At 37.9% G+C, this 21,587-nt stretch overlaps 1 protein-coding gene across 1 annotated transcript; it reads right to left on the bottom strand.

Annotated features, from left to right (window-relative positions):
• Positions 1-459: 459 nt before the first annotated feature.
• On the bottom strand, positions 460-4,165 carry LOC110110850 (auxin efflux carrier component 4). The gene is made up of 6 exons (XM_020842489.2): positions 2,586-4,165; positions 2,153-2,447; positions 1,977-2,062; positions 1,203-1,360; positions 934-1,010; positions 460-850 (listed from the first exon to the last, which is right to left on the bottom strand). Exons 1-6 carry the CDS (start codon positions 3,784-3,786, stop codon positions 784-786), a joined length of 1,884 nt encoding a protein of 627 aa, XP_020698148.1. The 5' UTR covers positions 3,787-4,165; the 3' UTR covers positions 460-783.
• Between the last annotated feature and the right edge of the window lie 17,422 nt (positions 4,166-21,587).

Genomic DNA, 21,587 nt, shown 5'->3' with positions numbered 1-21,587 from the left:
GTTCGCATAATGCGCTAACCGCTACCGCGCATTCAAAGAATGCGCCATGCTATAATGTGCATTCTAAGAATGCGCCAATGCATTGAGCGCATTCTTTGAATGCGCTAATTAAAAGAGCGTATACGCCGCTTCTCAAATTCTTTTCCAATCACGCTTCTTCTCCTAAATTTCACTTCTAACAAGCTCCTTCCCAAAATTTTGCCTCTGACTATTATCAAAATTAAAAGCACAATAACTTTTTTTTATTTTCAAAATATTAATGATGAAATAAAAAAATTAACAATTTTAACAGTAAATTACCAAGATGTGATATCTTAATCGTCCTTTGTTAGTATTATTAGAACTTAATTTATTCAAAATAAAGATTAGCATTAAAGGATGAGTGGGCTGAGATGAATTTTACACTTCAGTTTAAAAAGTTGGAAAGAGCAATCTACTACATATTTTTCCTGGAAGTTATAAGGGAAAAAATTAAACTCAGGATTTGTTCTTCCTTTCAACCAAAGCCAAACGAGAGGTTCATTTATGCGAGGTATATGACAAGTCGAAAAATATACCAAAAGAAAGCAAAAATTGCACAAAAGTTTAAAGCGTCGTTCTTATCCCTCTCACTGGACCCCTAGCTTACTCCGCTTCTTGTCAAATCCTTTAAGCGCTTCAAAAACATCTCTTACAGCTCCTGCTGGGATGGACCGTCCCCATAGCTCAGGAGTTGCAGGTTTACACGTCGCTATCGAAGACTCCATATCTTCATCCCCTCTTCGTCCCGGCAAAACACCGCCGTCATAATCCAAGGATGATGTAATACACCAGCGTGATGGGCAGAGCAATCAGCATTCCAAAAATAACCCTGCGAATTCAAGTTAATAACAAAGATGAATTCTTAATTAGAAATTATTTATCATTTTATGATTTAATTTCTTGATTACTTACGCTGTGCTCAAGATAGTTGGATGGACGTTGTATTCCTTGGCGAACACGAATGGGACGATGCCTTGCGGTAGGGCCGCCTGATCACAAACCGACGGTCAGAAATAAACGCTAGAAGCGAAAGAGGACAAGCATGTTTCCATGCCTGTGGGCTGGCCACCAGCAAGCCACAACTGGCACGCAGAGGGGCCACGTGTCAGCCGTCCGCTCGTAGGTACGGCTGTGTGCGTGTATTAATGATGAAAGAGATGAGGGATCGAATGCACATGTACCTGGACGATGGCAACGCGGAGGAGATCGCCGCGGAGGCCGACGGCGATAGAGGCGGCCGCCATCACCGCTGGGCCCGTGAGGAATCGGACAGCCATCGCGAAGGCCGCCACAGCATTTCCGCACGCGATGATCTTCGGCTGAAGAGCCATAAACAAACCTGCAACCACCGTCGGCCAACCATTTATTAGTAATCTGGGTCCCACATCTTGTCACACAAAATATATTTTTATTGTTATAAAAAAATTTGTTATCAGCGTTTCCTGAAATGACGGTTATTCTACAATTCTACACTAAAAGTTAAAAAACAATAAATCTTCTTTAAATTCAAAAAAAAAAATTCAGAAATGATAACTTTTGCTAAATTCATTTTTTTAATTCTCTTCAAAGTAATAATTATAATTTAATAATCAAAATACTTAGAAAATAAAATAAATATTTTTAAACAAATTTTTTATTTACTAGCAACCAAATGAACACAAAAAAATAATGTATTATATTTTAGTATTTAATATATATATATATATATATCTGTTATAAAATTAAAAGATGGAACTTTATTTAAGCAGAAGACGTATTTATATCAGATATGCATTTAAATTTTGTTTCGGTTCTGCGGATGGGTGGGGACCACCGGGAAGCAGCCCCGGGGACCACCGGAGACTTGCCTCCGCTTTCCGAGGAACGGGGTCCTCCCGGGCCCACCATTTAACAGATTATCCCCCACTCCTACAAAATTTACTAATCAAAAGTTAATTGAATTAAGCAGTAGACACCTAAGCTGAACATGGCCATTCCAAGTCCGGCGTCGGACAGTATCGATATGGACTTCTCAATAATTCTAGGCATGTGGACGTCCCACCTGTATAGCAGATTAAGAATAATAATAATTATTAACTGCTAACTAAAATAGAATTAGCATAAAGGAATTTTCGGAGCAGAGGTTGTAGACCGGAAGGCTACGAGGGACCAGATTAGGCCGATAAGGCTGGAGTATGTGTTGGGGTTGCGGATAAGCTTGCGCCACACCATGATGAGAATGAGACGGCTCATCACGCTCGCCGGCGGCATCCGCGACTCCTTCCCTCGGCCGACGCCGGCAACACCCTTTGGGTGAAGCTCCAATGTCGAGTTCGATCCCAGCTTCGACAGCCCGTCCTGCCCCCCATCCCCCTTCCCCGCGTCGCCTTCTTCTAGGCTCCTCCCGCCACCGAAGCAGAACTCGTCGTCTCCCGGAATCGCAGCTCCTGCAGCATTTCGAATGGAGGGGGGATTAGTAAACAGTAACGATTCCATTTACTGTTAAATGATGGAAAAGGTTTGTTTAAACTTAAATGTTCGGATTAAAAAGTCCGCTTAGGAAACAAGCGAGGAATAATAAGTACCTTTGTTCCCGTCGTTGGATGGAAGATCGGCTGGAACGATCATGCGAATCTCCTTCGCGCCGAGATCCGATCGGCCATCCGCGGCAGTGAAGTCCGCTCCGCCAAACACAGGGAGTCCACTAACCTCCGACATCGGAGACGCGCTCGAGCTCCACACGAACATGTGAAGCTCCTTTGCGTCGTGGTTCGCCGCGCGATGTGTTGGCGCAGTTGTCGTAGCTGGCAATTTCTTCGAGACGGCGGAGGATCCAGCTGCTATTTCAGGGTTCGGCGCCGGGTAATGCCCGAATTTGGGCGAGCCACCCTGTTGATGGTGGTGGTGTTCGTCGAAGTTGGACTGCCGAGGAGTCGGTCCGCTGGATGATTGCATAGAGCAGAGATCTCCCGGGCCAAAATTTGAGTGCCGGAGCGGCGGTTGCGGTGCTCCACCGCACATGGCGAAGAAATCAGAGTGGTTGAAGTTGGATCCCCTTGGGGTTGGATTCCTCGACGAGCTGAGCGAATAGATCTCCGCACCCGTGAGATTCGACGGCCGGGGCGTCATCAGCGAGATGGATCGCCTAGACGATGTGGATTTTCTCACAGTTACATGGATCTTGCCATCACCTCCCACCTCAGCTTCTGCCTGGAGCAAATCCCGTCCGCCGTCGAGAGAGGTGACGTCTGAGTCCACCCGGAACGAGACAATCGATGCTGCAGTGTCAGGGAACTGGTCGGCAATAAGAATCCGAGCGGCGCGGTACTCGAACAGGAAAAGCATGATGGTATACCAGATGATGCACTGGAGAACGACAATCTGGACCATGAGTGATCCAGAGTATGGTCCATACATAGCGATGAGGAGAGGAATTCCCATGACCAGTGTGTTGGGGAGCGTAGAGAGGGAGAATAGGGTGATGGACCAATCGAGGCAGCCACGACTAGCGAGCCGAGCCCAAACGGCGAGTGCGGCGAGAACGATCACCTTTTGAAGAGTATCGGCGGCGACGAATCGGAAGTTCATGGCGTAGGGGTCGTTGGTGGAGATGAAGTGAAAGGAGAGGAGTGGAACTGCGAAGATGGCGACAAAGCGGTTGATGCCGGAGCACTGCTCCGGCGAAAATATACGCCACCACCGGACAGAGCCGTAAGCGAGGATCATTGCGACGTAGAGTGGCACTACGGCTGTGAGGACGGAGTAAAGGTCTCTCAAGGTGATCATTTCGCCTGTGAATTTGTCGGCGGCAATAGTGGCATGCAGGTTAATTTAAAGGGAATTGGAGTCGGGCAGTGTCAGGCGGTGGAAGTGGTGGTTCCAGATGGGAAATTTGAGGGTCGGCGAATATATAAATTAATTTCCTTTGTGGCTGATGCTGGAAGGGGACGGGGGAATTTCTATGCATTTGCCTCCTGCTACCAAATTTATATATAGGCGTAGATAAGCTGCGAACGCTCGGGCGCTGCCGATCTGTTGGGCTATCAAATGGGCTGCTGGTCTCAGTCTTCAATTTCTTAACTAAAATAGCTAAAGTTAATGTGGGCGGTCGATTAAGTGAATCAATCACACAATACCACCTAGTGCCCGTTGAGTTTGGTTCGAATAAACTGATTGACATATTTTTTAAATTAAGTAAATCAAATTAATTAATAGATAGAACCCAAGAGAGCAAATCATACATAGAATCAAACTAAACCAAATGGCAACATAGTTATCTTTATTTGTTATGTTTTTTGTTTAATCTAAATTAGAATTTCTAATAAATGCATATGTATTAGTTGAGCCATATCGATTCGATGATGAGGTGTTTAAACTTTGTGAACCCAATTAAATTATTAACTGAGCTAAAATTTAGTGTGATAATACTATTATTTCTTTTTAATTAGCACTTTTTCATAGAAACATAAAAAATAAGTCGCATAGATAGATAGAAAATAATAACTGTTGCGTCCTGGAGTATTTGCGGCGGTAGAGAAATATCATATTTAACGTCTTAGCATTATACGAAAATCCGGCACGCAATCAGAAAAGGAGAGAGGGTCTAGCATTTATAAGACACCAAGATTTTTTCATGGAAAACTCCTGTAAAAGGGGGAAAAATCACGAATCCACTAGTATTTGCAGTCGAGTACAAATGAGGCCCTCCATTGGGAGAAGGCCTTAGCTTGATATACATCTTATGGAGTACATAACATGATGTAAATACAAAGAGCTACTATCGACGTATTCGCTTTGTTGGAAGGACTTCAGTCGGCGGGCGACGTAGGTCAGGAGGACCGTAGTCAGCTGGCTACAGAGGACTGTAGTCGGCGGGCGACGTAAGTCAGGAGGACCGTAGTCGGTGGGCGACGGAGGTCGGAAAGACTGTAGTCGGCGGGCGACATAAGGACCGTATTCAACGGGCGACGGATGTTGGAAAGACTGTAGTCAGGAGGACTGTAGTCGGCTGGCGACGGAGGACTGAAGGACTGTAGTCTGACGACGAAGATCAGAAGGACAGCGTTAGGTAGAAGTCCAGCAGTGGAAAGAAATGCATCTTCGCATAGACGTCCAGCGAAGTTCGATAACCGGTAGAAGTCCGGCGTCGGGTAGAAACTTGGCGAAGAGTGAAGGTCCAACGTCGGGTAGAAGTCCGACGTCTTTGGTGGAAGAAGAGAACTCCGGCTTCACTTGGGCGGAGTTTCGGCGTCATGAGGGAATTCTCTTGTAAATTGGGAAGAATTTCAGCATCCCATGAAAGTTTGGCAGAATTCTGGCATTCTCCCGAATATCCGGCAGAGTTTCGGCGACTTCAAGCGGCAGGAAGAGCTCCGGTGGTGGTCGAGGAGGTGAGGAATCTCCTTTTCCCCTTTCTCCTCTTCTTCTTCTCTCTCTTCACTTCCTCCTCTTTGTGTAGAATGAGGGCTCTATTTATAGTTTTTCTGGAGTGCATAGCCCGTAAATAGGCGTGAGATCAAGGGGAATTAGGAGTGGTTTGAATGGACGGTCGATATCGAATCTATTGATCATGCACCGTTCGTTGGGCATTTGAAGGCCTTAGTGATGTCGGAATTCGGCGGATCTGGGCCTCGTTATATCGACTTGTCGAGCCGTTCGATTCGAGTATAAACTCATTCAAAATCAGAGACCGTTTGGTAACGTCAAATTGCAGTTTGAACCTTACAATAGCGCTTTGAGCCCTTGATTTAGACTCATTTGGGCTCGGATTGGGTTGATCTTGGTGTTGTTGGGTTCGTATTTCCGAGACGCTCAGTTTGACTGTAAGCTAGCTGAAATGCGAGTTCGGGGGCTCCCAAAATTAATTTTTGAAAGTTTCCAACTAGCTTTTGCCTCGAGATTTATGCCCGATCAAGATAATTTTGTGATGCCGTATCAGTTGCCCCCCTAATTTTCGGACGTCGAAGCTCTAGAAAGTCCAGAAAATACTTGTTCCAAACTTTTACATTGGCCAAATCGCAAAAAATTGTGTTCCATAAAGTTGAACATTTGCTAAACTTGATTGTAGAGGCCCCGTTGAGTTCCGAAAGTGTCGAAATCGAGTCAAAAACGTCGAAAAACGTGTCTGGGGACCCCAAAAATGTCAAAATCGGACCGTCCGGGCCGAAAATCGGGCCCAGACACTCGTAGGCGGCCGAACCGGCCGGCCGGCCGGCCGGCCGCCGCTAGCCGCCAGCGGCGCCGGCCAGCGCGTGCCGGCGCCAACAGGCACGGCTGGTTGCTAACCTCGCAGTCAGCAGCGTGCGGTTTCAACTTTTCTTTTATTATTTTTTTTAGGTGCGATCCGTGAGATGGGCTTTTTTTTTTTTTTTTGCGTGATCCATGTGACAAGGCTTTGCATGGGCGAGTCTTATGGGCGGCGGTTCACAGCCACCGACTTAAGCGGGTCCCACATGCGAGAAAAACTTTTCTTGTTATTTTTGGATCGAAAAAATTCCTAAAAATTCCGAAAAATCCGGAAAAAATTTTAAAAAATTGGGGATTTCGAAAATGATAGTAACTCCCCCTCATTCTCTTCAAAACCTATAAATAGGCCCCTTATGCCTTTAGAAAATTTGCAACTTCTCTTTCTTTCTCCCTCTGGCTCTCTAGCGGTTGAGGCTTTCGCTATTTACGAGCGGGAAATTTCCCCTGCTCGAATTAGCGCCCCTCCTTGCGCGTAGGAGTTACGAGATTTTTAATGCCATTTGAGCGGAACTTTACTGGCGATGGACGATCGAGTTGAAGCCCATTAGCAGTAAACGATCGAGTGTGGAGCAAAAGGAGAGAGTTCGAGTGTGCGTTGCAAGTAACAGTCGAGCGAGAAGCCGATGACTAGTAGTAGTCCGTTGACGAGCAGAAGTCCGACGACAGAAAGAAGTCCGACGTCGGGTAGAAGTTCAACGTCGGGTAGAAGACCGAAGAAAGTTCATCGACGAGCAAAAGTCCGGCAACGAGTAGGAGTCCGCTGACGAGCAGAAGTCCGACGACAGGAAGAAGTCCGACGTCGAGTAGAAATACAACATAGGAGACCGACGAAAGTTCGTCGACGAGCAAAAGTCCGACGACGAGTAGAAGTTCAACGTCGGGTAGAAGGCCGACGAAAGTTCATCGACGAGTAGAAGTCCGCTGACGAGTAGAATTTCAACATCGGGTAGAAGGCCGACGAAAGTTCGTCGACAAGCAGAAGTCTAACGACGAGTAGAAGTTCAACGTCGGGTAGAAGATCGACGAAAGTTCGTCAATGAGTAGGAGTCTGACGACGAGTAGAAGTCCGCTGACGAGCAGAAGTCCTACGTCGGGTAGAAGTTCAACGTCGTGTAGAAGACCGACGAAAATTCCTCGACGAGCAGGAGTCTGACGACGAGTAGGAGTCCGCTGACGAGCAGAAGTCCGACGTCGGGTAGAAGTTCAACGTCGGGTCGAAGACCGACGAGAATTCGTCAACGGGCAGAATTCCGACAAAAGTCCTGCAAAGCAAAAATTTAGCGACAAGAGGAAATTAGACATTGGGTAGAAATTTAAGTTTGTGGAGAAGTTAAATGGAAGTCCCTTGACGGCATTCTGGCGGCGTTAACCAAGGATGTAAGACCTATCTGAGGTTGTATGTTAGAACATTTGTTCGATGACATTAACCTGTGTGGAAAAGGTCGAGAGAATTCACCAAGGATGTAAGATCTTTCCGAGGTTGTATGTCGGAGCCTTTGCTCGACGACGTTAACCTATGTGGAAGAGGTCGGGAGAATCATCCAAGGATAAGAAACCTTTCCGAGCTTGTATGTCGGAGCCTTTGCTCGACGACGTTAACCTGTAAGGAAGAGGTCGAGAGAATCCACCAAGAATGTAAGACCTTTCCGAGGTTGTATGTCGGAGCCTTTACTCGACGACGTTAACCTATGTGGAAGAGGTCGAGAGAATCCACCAAGGATGTAATACCTTTTCGAGGTTGTATGTCGAAGCCTTTGCTCGACGACGTTAACCTGTGTGGAAGAGGCCGAGAGAACCACCAAGGATGTGAGACCTTTCCAAGGTTGTATGTCGGAGCCTTTGCTCGACGACGTTAACATGTGTGGAAGAGGCCGAATCGGATCCCCCTGAATCGATTTTACCTTGATTGGGAGGGGGCGAATGTCGCGTGTATCCCGAATCAAAGGTGAAGAATGATCTATTTTTATACCGTTACTGCCTTTTTGAGGTCGAGGTTAAGACCTTGCTGGAGGAGTAGAAGTCCAACAATGGACTGTATAAAGCTTGTAATTGATTTAAAGTATCCTTGCATTTGCTCAGATATTCCTGAAATATCAACTTGGTGTTGAAGGTATTGGAGGATCTATTTGACCATGGTTTGAGTCAAAGTTTCCCCTCAGTCCGTATCTGCTTCTTATGATATTGATGCTATGAGTGATCTTTTGAGATCGGAGCAAAAGTTGCCCTCCAGTCGGGAACCACGTTCCTACAGACGGCGCCAAACTGTTGTGTCCTGGAGTATTCACGGTGGTAGAGAAATATTATATTTAACGTCTTAGCATTATACGAAAATCCGGCACGCAATCAGATAAGGAGAGAGGGTCTAGCATTTATAAGAACCAAGATTTTTACGTGGAAAACCCCTATAAAAGGGGGAAAAACCACGGGGCCTAGCCCAGTTTGAACGAATCCACTAGTATTTGCAGTCGAGTACAAATGAGGCCCTTCCTTGGGAGAAGGCCTTAGCTTGATGTACATCTTATGGAGTACATTACATGATGTAAATACAAAGAGCTACTATCGACGTATTCGCTTTATTGGAAGGACTTCAGTCGGCGGGCGACGTAGGTCAGGAGGACTGTAGTCAGCTGGCTACAGAGGACTGTAGTCGGCGGGCAACGTAAGTCAGGAGGACCGTAGTCGGTGGGCGACGGAGGTCGGAAAGACTGTAGTCGGCGGGCCTTAGTGATGTCGGAATTCGGCGATCTTGGGCTCGTTGGATTCGTCTAGTCGAGCCATTCGATTCGAGTATAAGCTCGTCAAAATCGGAGACCATTTGGTAACTCCAATTGCAGTTTGAACCTTCCAACAGCCCTTTGAGCCCTTGATTCGGACTCATTTGAGCTCGGATTGGGTTGATCTTGGTGTTTTTGGGTTCTTATTTCCGAGACGCTCAGTTTGACTGCAAGCTAGCTGAAATCGGAGTTTGGGTGCTCCCAAAATTAATTTTTGAAGTTTCCAACTAGCTTTTGCCTCGAGATTTGTGCCCGATCAAGATAATTTTGTGATGCCGTATCAATAACAGTAAAGTAATTTTTAAATATCTATTTTATGTTATGTTCTAGTATGAAGTTTTCTAGTTTCAACACATTCTTTTTGGGTCATTTAGTGTTGTACACTGTAATATGTGGATCTAAATGAGTCACAATGACAAAATAAGCTCACTAACTAATTAAAGCTCCGATGCAATCACCCAGAGTGGTACTCTCCCAGGTTAATATGTCTAAGAAAAGCACTCACCCCATAAGCATTAATTTAGATGGACCTCTCGCCCTAATAAGAATTGACCTTATAGGAAGTTGCCCTCGAAAATATCACTCATCTTAGTGAGGGGGAGCATGCATTAAATAGAATGTCACTCACTTAGTAGGCAGAAAATGTTCACCCACATCTACACAATAATAAGAATTTTATCTTCCATATTAGCACCTAAGCTAGAATACTTACTAATCTGAGGCGCTCTCTAAATCCATGCAAAGTAGTGCAATGATTGATATGACAAAGGGTTCACAGTAAGATGCAAATTAGCAACAATAAGAAAATGTATATTTCTCCTATATTCCTCCTTAATAACAATAAGTATATAAACAAGTTGTTTCTATGTTACTATAAGCAGCTAAGCAACTTAAAAAAAAAAAAACTATGCTAAGTAACATAAAATAGAATAAAGTGGCTATTTGTATTATTGGATGCTATAGTGATTCATAATTTGTGCTGAAGAGTTGAGTATCTATGATAAATTGTATTAGGTCTCCCATACTTCTAGAGAGCTCTCCTTTGGTAAGTGAATTGTTGTGGAATCAGCATTTAGAAGATGATATTTGTAAATGTTAATGGCATTGAAGGTGGAAGAAATGAGATATTCATGATGAAGATCTGCAACATGGGTCATTGATCTGTCATAAAATAAGAAAAGGTAAAATCTTCTTGGGAAAAAGTTTAGAATATGATCTTGGGGTAAACTTTGCTCATCTTAAATGTAGCATTACCAAATCACTGGGTTTGAAAATAATGTTGCAAGAACATGCATCTGTGATTTTTTTTTTTTTATAATTAATGTTATTTGCAATAAGTTTAGTCTACGCTTCTTTCATAATATTGTATAATTGTTCAGTTATTTTTGTAGTAGCTGCTACGAAAGTATGATTCTATATTTTGACTACTACTCTTATATGTCTGGCAAATCGAATAATGTTCAATAAAATGTGAGACAACTCGGTATTGATGCAGCCATAAGAATTGGGATTGGAGTTGGATGACTACTTCATGACATTTGATGTGAAGAACGATGTCGCCATAATGAATTACTTTGATAAGGTGCAATATGACAACTTGGGTATGCATAGGAAATTTCCCTTGAAGAGGAATCCACATTGCATATTATATTCATTTATAAGATGAACATCTATACATTTGGTCCATGGTTTGGCAAAGTTAAGGTATATGTTATACTGGTTTTTTAATGCTTGTAACAATATTATTTTGGTCTATAATTATGTGATTAATGTTGATTGATGGTTAAGGGCACTAAAAACTCTAATTTGTTCTCCCACCTTCCATTGTAACAAAAAACTAAATCTCTATAGGAAGATGACAAAGCGAGCATGCATAAGACTGATATTTTATTAGTTATTAATATATTGGATAGCTTGATTATCACTACATAATAGGAAGCGTTGAAGGCGTGGATAATGTTCTAACTACCTAAGAGCTTGAATGACAACATATAGTTCTAATTCATAAGATAACTATTCCTATCTAGCTAGGCTTAGTTTCTCTTTAAAAACTTTAATGGGTCTATAATTCTATAACAGGACTACACCAATCCAAGTAGATGAGGCATCCATGTTAACTTGGAAGATTTGATTGTAATCAAGAATTTTCAAAATAGGTGCAGAACTTAGAGCAGCTTTAATGGATTCAAAGATACATTGTTGGGATGCTGAGAAATTTTTATTGATTTTAAGTCACTCATAATTGGTGAAATTAGTATATTGAATCCCTTGATGATCCACTGATATAAATTTGTGAGTCATGCAAACTTTGGACTTCAAATATTGATTATGACATTAGCCGTTCCAAATTGGCAAAAAATTTGCAAGGATATATGTTAAAACCTTTTGATGGTAAAATGAAACCTAGGAAATATATGTTTGTTGTCGTAAATTTGCATTTCAAAAGATTAAGGTAAATTGATTGCGTTGAAGACTCTTAAGAATAGTAGTTAGATGTTTAAGGTGTTCATGGAAGGATGGACTGAAGACAAAAACTACAAAAAGAATAAAACATATAATTTACGAAAAAAAGGTTTTAAATCTTCATTCAAATGGTGCATAAATATGACAGGGCATCGAAAATCTAGAAGGGCGTTACCTTCCATTTATATTTTCCTTCAAGAGTTTTGAACATAATTTTCCATTCATCAAGGGGGCTGTTACATATTTGATGATATCCACTCCTTAAATCCAACATGGAAAACAAAGTAGCTCCGGTGACTTTGGCAAGCTTATCACCTAGTCTTGGCATGCGAAAGGAATACTTCAATGGGGTATTATTAATAACATGACTTTCTATATACATCCACAACTATCCATTGTTCTTAGGAACTAAGAGTGTTAGAACCATGCACAGACTCAAACTATGATAAATAAGTTACTTTTGTAATAGTTCATCAACTATATTCTAAAGAATGGAGTGTTCTTTGGGGCTCGTTCTGTAGTGTGGTTAGTTAGACAATGTAGCATTAGGAACGAGAGAAATTTGGTGCTATAAGGCTCACAAAGTAAGTATTTTTAGTGGTTGTTTGGTGGTACAACATCTGTAAATTCAGACAACAAGGCTTCATTTTTAAAAGAATAGTGTTTATGTTCAAGGTGGATGATGTTGTTCGATAATACCATTGCCAAAAGAGAGGAGGACTTTCCATTTTTTTAGAGTAGTGCATGTCCTGGCATAATGCACATGATGATCTAACCTTTGGATTTTTTTTGCATCCAACTCTTGTGGACTAGGGAGCGACCATAGTTTTCTATTTTTTAAGTTAGAATAATAAGTGTTATTAAGTTTTCTTGGGAGAAGCCATATTTTTTTGTTAGTAAGTTCTTTTGCATCCTTTACCCTCTCAATGAAACGTCTGTAATAATTACAATCATCACGCCCTGGCTCCTCCCCTTAACTGATAGATAAGTAATAAATTAAACTTTCTTTTTTAGGACTTATTTCCATATACTCAAAATGTGTTTCCACAACTCTCTTCCAATCCAACTAGTCTTCAAGGTATAATCGACCATTAAATAATGAAATATTAAGCTTCACATAAAATTCACCTTAAGGTTAATTGTTCATTCAAGTACATCTTAGGTTGTCATAATAAAGAAATTATTCCTTCATTGTAAATTCAAAAACTTCCCAGAAAACTCGACCCTCAATAACTTCTTTGGAGTATGTGATTTTTCTGAATTTTGGCATGTTGTTGACGAACATGTTACTCAAACCCTCGATGTATTCTAGGAACCAGTGTTATTATAAGGTTCTGTTGTTAGATGATTGGAATGGAAATTATAAATATTTTGAGATTTTTTTTTATCTAAATTCACATTTCTATTGAGAAACGGAAGAACTTTGTAGTGAGTTTATCATGCTGCCTAGTGAAATTAACTTTAAATACCCAAAAGGCATGTATACTCCGATCATCCTTATGTATAGTTCCTCTTCTTCTTTCTTCCATGCCTTCTCCACTTATTTAGCTCTAATACTAATATAGTGTAAAAACGAAACTGATGAAGAATCCTAATATGAGGAAAACTAATAATAGTGAGGTAATGTATATTTATCTTATGTTCCACCTTAATTATAGTAAGTATATATACTTTGGGAGTTTCTATATTGTATAATAGGCTAAATAATACAACAATAACACCATCCACAACAACAACATCAAGCTTTTGTCCCACTATGTGGGGTAAGCTACAAAAATCCTTTTTCTCTACTGTGTCCTATTAAAAGTCAAATTCTCATTTAAATATAATAAGGAAAGATCATTTCTAATATTTTCTAACAAATTCTTTTTAGGTTTACCCCTACCTTTCTTAATATAAGTCAAGTCTAATACCTCTACTTTTCTAACTGAGTCCTCGGAAGGCTGCCACTTTATGTGATCAAAACATCTAAGGAGACTTTCTCTAATCTTATCTTCCACTAGAGCTACTCCAAACTTTTCACTTATATGCTCATTTCATATTCTCTTTCTAATGGTAAAGCCACTCATCCAACTGAGGATCCTTATCTCTGCAACACCTAACTTAGTATTATGCTTCACTTTTAATGGCCAACATTCGACACAATAAACCATTACAGGTCTTACCACCATCTTATATAATTTTCCCATAAGTTAGAGGAGGACATTTCTATCACAAAACAAGCTCGATGCATTCCTCCACTTCAACCATCCAACTTGAATTCTACTAATAATATCCCCATTCTATTTCACCATCACTCTAAACAATACATCCAAGATATCTTAAATGTGTACTCTTATTAATGACTTAATCACACAAAGTTTCAATTCCCTCACAAGGTCAATTAATCCTAAGATTACACTCCATATATTCTATTTTAGATCTACTCAAGCGAAAACCTTTAGACTCCAAGGTTGACCTCCATAATTTAATTTTACCTTTAACTTCCTCTCTAGTCATATCAACAAGATGAATATCATCAGCAAAAAAGCATACACCAAGGTACATCCTCTTGCAAATGTCTGGTGAGAAGATCCATGGCTAAAGAAAAAAGATTTGGGCTTAAGTCTGATATTTAATGTAATCAAACCAAAATACAAAAACACTTGGTAAAACTACCTTGTGTTTGAACACAAGTAATAGCTTATGCATACATATCCTTAATGATTTGAATATAAGTATTATTAACTCCTTTATTTTCAATAACTCTCCATAATGCACTTCTCTTAAAACTTTATCATATACTTTCTCTAAATCAATAAATATCATATGCAGATCCTCCTTATTCTCTATATATTTCTCCATCAAACATCTCAATAAATGTATATCTTCCCTTTGCAGGTTTCCTCTTAAAAAAATTATATTAAAAAGAATTATAAATATAATAACAATAACAAGCCTTTTTATTGCCATCTGGGATCATGCACTTAAATCTTTTGTCTCCATTGTGTCTTATTAATAGTCAATGTCTAAATTAAATCTACGAAAAAAGAACATTTTTAATACATTCTAACAAAGTTTTTTCTATGTATCTATCTAAATTTTTTAACATAGGCTTGATCTAGTACATTTATTATTCTACCAAGGTCGTGGAATGATATTTCATGCGACCAAGTAATTTAATGCTAATCTCTCTAATCTTATCTGCCATTGGAGCTACTTCAATCTTTTCTTGTATATATTCATTTTGCATTTTATCTCTAAGTGTAAAGCCACTCATCCACCTAAGCATCCTTATCTCTTCAATACATAACTTAATTTTATGCATCTCTTTTAATAGCCAACATTCTATGCCATAAAGCATTGCAAGTCTCAACACCATCTTATAAAATTTACCCTTACGTTTGGTGGGCACTTTCTATCACATAATAGGCTCGATGCATTGCTCCATTTCAACCATCAAATTTAAATTTTATTGATAATATCCCTATATATTTCACCATTAATTTGAGCAATAGACCCTAAATATCTAAGAAGTGCACTTTTTTGAATATCTTGATCGCGCAATGTCATAATCTCACTGTTATATCTATTACTACTAAAATCACACTCCCTGTATTTGGTTTTAAATCTATTAAAATGAAAACATTAAGAATCTAAGATTGACCTCCATAATTCAAGGATTTCCCATAATTCTAGGATTTTATTAACTCCCTCTCCGGCTTATGGGCAAGAAGATTAATATCATTAGCAAAAGGCATATACTAAGGTACAACGTCTTGCAAATATCCAGTAAGAACATCCAAGACTAAAGAAAAAAAAAAAGAAGAAATGGGCTTAATGTAGATCCTTGATGTAATCTAATTGAATTAGGAAAATAAATGGTTAGATTAGTTTGGATTCATGCACAAGAATACGGGCTTGTATCGGGTTGGCATGCTCTGGTTACTTGTGACCTGTGATGGAGTCTCATATCACCTTAAAATATGAAGGGGAGTGAGTTATTGTTATGGGGAGAAAAATTTTTATGGTCAGACGATCATGGGAAGGTAAGCTGAAAGTTTAGTGGGTATGCACTTTCTTATAGTTAAGGTTGGTGAACATGAATTAGAGTACCGTCTCTCAGTGAGAGCAAGTGATGATACTTATTGACCTCTTTTATAAGAATTGTCAATTCACTTGATCTATATGGACTCTTAATTGCTCCCATATGAGGGACACCATTCTTCTTTGTGTCTGACGAAAGTGGGCATGTTGATTATTGGGTGAGTTTATATGTGGGTTATGGTATATGTGAGTTCCGCCATCCAAACAATTAAATAAGTGCTACACACTTGAAAAGACATACAAACATAGAGACAAAAATTAAAAATCAAATATATTCAGTCAAATTCATTCACAATGAATATTTTGTGAACATTATGAGATAATTTGATTCAAAATAAATAAATAAATATATATATATATAAAATTTTATTTTGGTGTGCAGAGTTTAACCTACCACATTCCTCTACCCATACCTGCACTGCATACTGACATACGGGACCCGCATCTGCCAGGCCCATTCTTGCTGTCGAGAGATATTTTAATGAGAATTAATAGTTTATCTGAATTAAAAGTACTCACTGCCATTTTCCAGCGATTGGTTAAAATTCCCCACCTTGACGTGTAGCGGAATTTACCTGGCATATCTGCATCCCTAATGATCCAAGGAGCCGATTGAGCGCATTACCAGTTCTAGATTGACTTTTTCTAGATTATTTAAATTCGACTCAGCTTCAAATTAAACATCAATTTAATATTTAAATTTAATTCTCTTTAATCGTAAACTCTTTTTTTTAAGTAATCTGAGAAATACGTCTTATTCAGAGGATGAAATTTATATATTCTTATTTATTTGGGATGCATAAAGCTGAATATGAACGGTAAAATAAAGATCATTTAAAGATCAAGCTCGAAAAATATGCTCACTGTCTATATTTTTTACCTTCGAAATTAATCGAACTTGATTTCTTTAGCAAACCGAATTACGAGCTTATACAAATGATAAGTTTTCTTAACATCTATAATTTTTATTTAAAAATACCATTCGATTTCCAATTAAAGCTTGTCGATTTGAAATATTCCAGATGCTGAAATGGATCGTGGCACTTTAAAATTATTTTTATTTTAATAATGTGTTTAAACTATGTATTTTATACTTTAGTTCTGATCGTTTAAAGAAAAAAAATCAGTCCTCAGCTTGTGACTACAAATTTTATTTGTTGGAAGTTAAAAATGTAACAATAGATTGATAAATTTGGAAGGAAAGGAATGATAGAATGTTCTGTTCCTGCATCTGTTGCTCATCCAATGTTTCTTCCAAAATTAGAAAGGCTATCCAGCTTAAAATCTATTCCTAGAAAAATTTAAAAGAGTTCAAGCAGGTCCTATTTTGATTTGCTGGCACGATTTTGGTGATTATTGGTGGGGCTCTACTGGTTGACTGGCCGGTATGTCTCGGTTTTTTGCTAGGTGAAGGTTCTTCTGCTAGTGTTCAGGATGGGTGGTTTACTGTTTCTTAGGTGGTTGGGTGGAGGTTCTGTTTTTATCATCATTATTATTATTAATATTTTTTTCTTAGAGGGGCTTTGTGGTTTCGGTGGTGGTTAGGGTGTGGTCCTTCTCTGGTTGCAAGTTTTTGGCTATTTTTTGGGTGGCCGCTTTGAGTTGGTTTCTTGGGCCTTTGTTCTTGCCTTGGGTGGTCTTTGGTATTTGTTGTTGTTAGGTAAATAATTTGGTATATCACAGTTTTGGTGGTTGATTTGGTTTCTTGTGTTGTTTTGAATGATTCTTTTTTCTTTTTTGCCTGGGCTTAGATTATTTTGTTTTCGCGTACATCAGGTGATTCAAGATTGGTGAATGATGATGAGTGTTGGGCATCTCATCTCTACTCCATCCAATTGGGTGGCCATGATGGCGACCAATCTATATTTCATTCATGAAAGGCCTTTGGGATGCCTGGGGAGCTGATACTAAATATTGCTTTTTGTTGGGTTTGCCTATGTAGAAGCATTACGAGTCCTGTTGGGCTCAGGCACCTTCAAGCCTTTCATTCTTTTTTCTGTTTTTTCTATGTTATGCTATTCTTTTTTTTTGGTATACATATGGGTATAATTTCTTTTAGTCTCTTCCTTATATTAGTATACATGTGGGTAAACTTGTTGTAATTTTGCTTTATTCTCTTATTTGTAATTATATTCTATAGTGAAATGAAATTGGGCTTTGCCCTCATTTTACTCAAAGAAAAAAATGAAAAAATTCAAGCATAAAGAATTCGGGTGCAAAAGGAACACCAGTTCACTAACTCATCATCAAGCTGACGTGAGTTCATATGGATAACAATGTCGATCAGACAATGCAAAACATTTGCCCAAAAAGTTGATTGATTAATATTGGGTTTATTTGGGTCATCTAAATTATTCTTTTTAAAAAATTGAATTTCACTAAGTAGTAAATATTAACTTGTAAACCTAAAAACATAATCTAATCTTTTATATTACTATTCACTAATTTATTGATGATATTCTAAACTCTAATTATCCACTCTCCATTTAAAGAACCAAATACAAAGAGAAATAGTAAATAAAAATTTGTTCCGGGGGCAGCGCCCACAGGGGGCTGCCCCCGGAAACCCCCGCAGGGGTGCTGCCCCTTGACCCCGTGACCTAACCAGGCAGGTCGAACCCCGCCAGGGGGCACTGCCCCCTTGGACCCCAACATATATGCGAACAGTTACTTATAAGTTTGCCCCCCCTGAAAATTATGATTGATTCCGCCCCTGTTCACATCTAATGAAAATGTGAAGGTAGATTACATGATGTTTAGTAGAAGCTCGTTTTATTCCTACCCCCTCTAGATGACAACAAAGCTTCTTGATTGGTGCGCTATTTTTGACATTGTACGTGTAGCATGTTTAGAATACGGTTTAGGACACATGATGATTTCAGTGTCTATGGATTTAGAATAATTCCCTCTTTAATTTAAAATTAAATTTAGATGAAATTAATGAGTATTTATTAAGTAATTTAAGTTTAATTCTTATTTTTTTACAATTACTTATTAAATACACATCCATCTGATCTTAAATTTGGAGGGGTTACTTTTAAACATGCTTATGGCCTATCCTGATTTTTCTAACCTCATTTTAATTCAATTCTAATTATAATTGACTTTACAAAATCATAGGTCTTGATATGATTAATAGTTTAAAAATTTTGCTTTAAATAAATATCAAAACCATTTCATGCATTTAAGAACTCATTCAAATCATTAAACAAAGCTTCAACATTTAAAAATGAATCTAACGGTGTGTGTTGAGCAATTAGTTAGAAATTGAATTTGGATTGTTTCCAAACTTCCTTCATTTGCACACTATAGTTAGCAATTAGTTAGTAATTGCATTTGTATTTTCCATTAATTGATCATCTAACAAGTAATAAAAATCATCCTTAATTAAGTGTTAAAACATTAATTGTTCATAATATATCATATAAAATTCATATAAATATATATATAAAAAAGTTTAATATGAAGACTGCGAAAACCAGTAAAAACGTCGTTGGAAATGTATTTGTGGACCATACTTTTATGTGAATGTAACGGCTTATTTATTAATAATGTGAATAATGTAAATATACAATTTGAGGTGTTACTTAAATAAGAGTGGTCAATTTTTTTCGAAAATTAAATAATTTTGATAAAAAAAATTTTAATGAACAATATTAGCGTTCTTATTGCTTTATAAAACAACTATAGATACATTAATTTCTTAAAGATATAGAAAGCATTTCTTTAGTACAAATTTTTCGAAAGCAACTGAAAAAACTGCCTACAAAAAGTTATAATTGCAATTTGAAAAATAAAGCAATAAGAAAGATATCCCAAATTTATGACATAAAGATAATGGATGACAAATTTATGACATTTTAGGTCATCAAACCTTTAATAAATCAAAGACCCTATACACAAGTTTTGACTTCATTTGAAGAGTATGTGTATTAGATTAAGGGGTCACTTCTTTGATCCCTTCCTTAATAAATCATCAAGCAATCCTTAAAGGCATCATGTGATCAACTATCCTATATAGGTAATGATTATAACTTGATTGTAAGCCTTGTGATTTGTAGGCTAGTAGCTCCAACAAATTCTTTAAAATTAAATAATAAAATTCTAACCCATAAAATTTAAATAATAAAATCCAAATTTATGCAAGGTAAACTTTAAATAAATAACCCATTTTGTTCTTAATGAAAAGATATCTCAACTGCAAGCAACCTAAGCCTTAAATTTCTAAGGGATAGTTTAAAATGACACCACCAACTTCACACACTTGGATGATTTATTAGGAATACATACTCTAGCTAGGCTGATGGTTTGAATTGTTTGCTGGGTGCGTTGCTTGGAGAGTACCTTAGGTTTGTTTATTTATTTTATGCAATCTGAATTTCAAACATTTTAATTTATGTTGGTTCACTTTGGCTATTTAAGGAGTATATTAAAAGCATTATGTTATTACATAACTTATCTTTCACCTTTTTTTTTATATTAATAGACTAATGCACTTAAATGATTTACATTTCCTCCAAGTGTCTAAGTAGAATGTACCTAGAAATGATGTATTTTTCAAGTTCTTATACATTTTAGATTTGATATAGATCGAGTTCTACAGTATCTTGAGTTGAAAAAGATTTATAAATTATTTTGGAGTTTTATAGAAGACCTAGAGCTCAATGACCTTTTGTAGATGTATTCGACTTTATACATATGGAAGGCTTAGAAACTAAAGTTTATTATGGTAGAGTCTGGCTAGCTTACTTTCCAACGTAGTCTATTCTATAATTTAAATAAATTTAATAAATATATCTTTCTTACATAGTCTCTTTTATTTATAATGTGTCATCATATGTTGTAATCCAGGATCCCTAATCTATAATTTTGATGATGAAAATAAATATTGATTGCTTCATTAAATATTTAAGAAGTTATTTTTGTCTGTGAGAAATAACATTTTAGGTAATATACACACCACTCAAGACTGCTGAAGACTCAAGACTGGGTAGAATAAGATGTGAAAGAGTCTTCAATTTGTATTTTCTTTATTTTTTATTTCTTGAGTCTGGCCATAAAAGAGTGTATGCAAAGTGGGTGATCATGAACACACACAGGGGGAAATTATTTTTTTAATATAAAAATTTTTGAGACAAATCATACGTTGCAATTTTAATTCTTTATATATGATCTGTTGATTGAGAAATAAGCTTAACGACTAATTAGAAAATTAGTTTTTGTGAACTAATCATATTGTATGAACTTGATCATATCGTATAATTTTATTCGATCTAAAAACCCTAGCCGCTAGATTAATTTAAGTAAGATTTTGAATTTTGACTCTTGAATTATTCGTATAATAAGATTAGAATCATAATGTATGATCATTTAAAATCTTGCTAAAATTAGACCCTATAATTAGGTAATTAAATAATGGTTATTTATTATTTCTAATTTGTAATGTACAGTCCTTACCATAATGTACGAAGAACTTAGACAGAATTTGGTCATCCCATAGATCGTATCAGACAGAACCACAATTTTTTATTCTAGTCGTACAGTACAATATTAATATCATACTGGAAGAATCGCTTGAAATTAACTAATCGTATTGTATGAAGTATGCAATATGAAATGATCAATAGAGATGGCTTTCGATCATCTAAGAATTCATCCTGTATGAATAATGGAAAAATAAAAGATCATACTAAATGATCTCTAGATCATACAACACAATATGTTGTAAATTGATGAACTATTTGTTTTCCTTCATACTTGACGAGACTAATTTGGAACTGATCATATTGTACTAACTTAGATTATACTGTACAAATAATGATGGCTAACATGAATTTTAGGGTTTATTGTAGCCTATTATAAAAGAAATACCTTAACCATTTTCTTAATAATATGAAGAGAGAAAATTGGTTGAAGGAGGACGGACCTCTGAGAGGAAGTTTTTGTAGAAAATTAGGACATGTAAGAGGAAGGAGAAGGTGAGCATGAACGTGAGGAAGAAGCATCGTGAGGGGAATC

This window comes from Dendrobium catenatum, unplaced genomic scaffold (assembly GCF_001605985.2).
Source record: "Dendrobium catenatum unplaced genomic scaffold, ASM160598v2 original_scaffold_96692, whole genome shotgun sequence".
Lineage (NCBI taxonomy): Eukaryota > Viridiplantae > Streptophyta > Magnoliopsida > Asparagales > Orchidaceae > Dendrobium > Dendrobium catenatum.
Note: the sequence above shows the minus strand (reverse complement) of the source record. Positions and strands in the feature narration are given on the sequence as shown.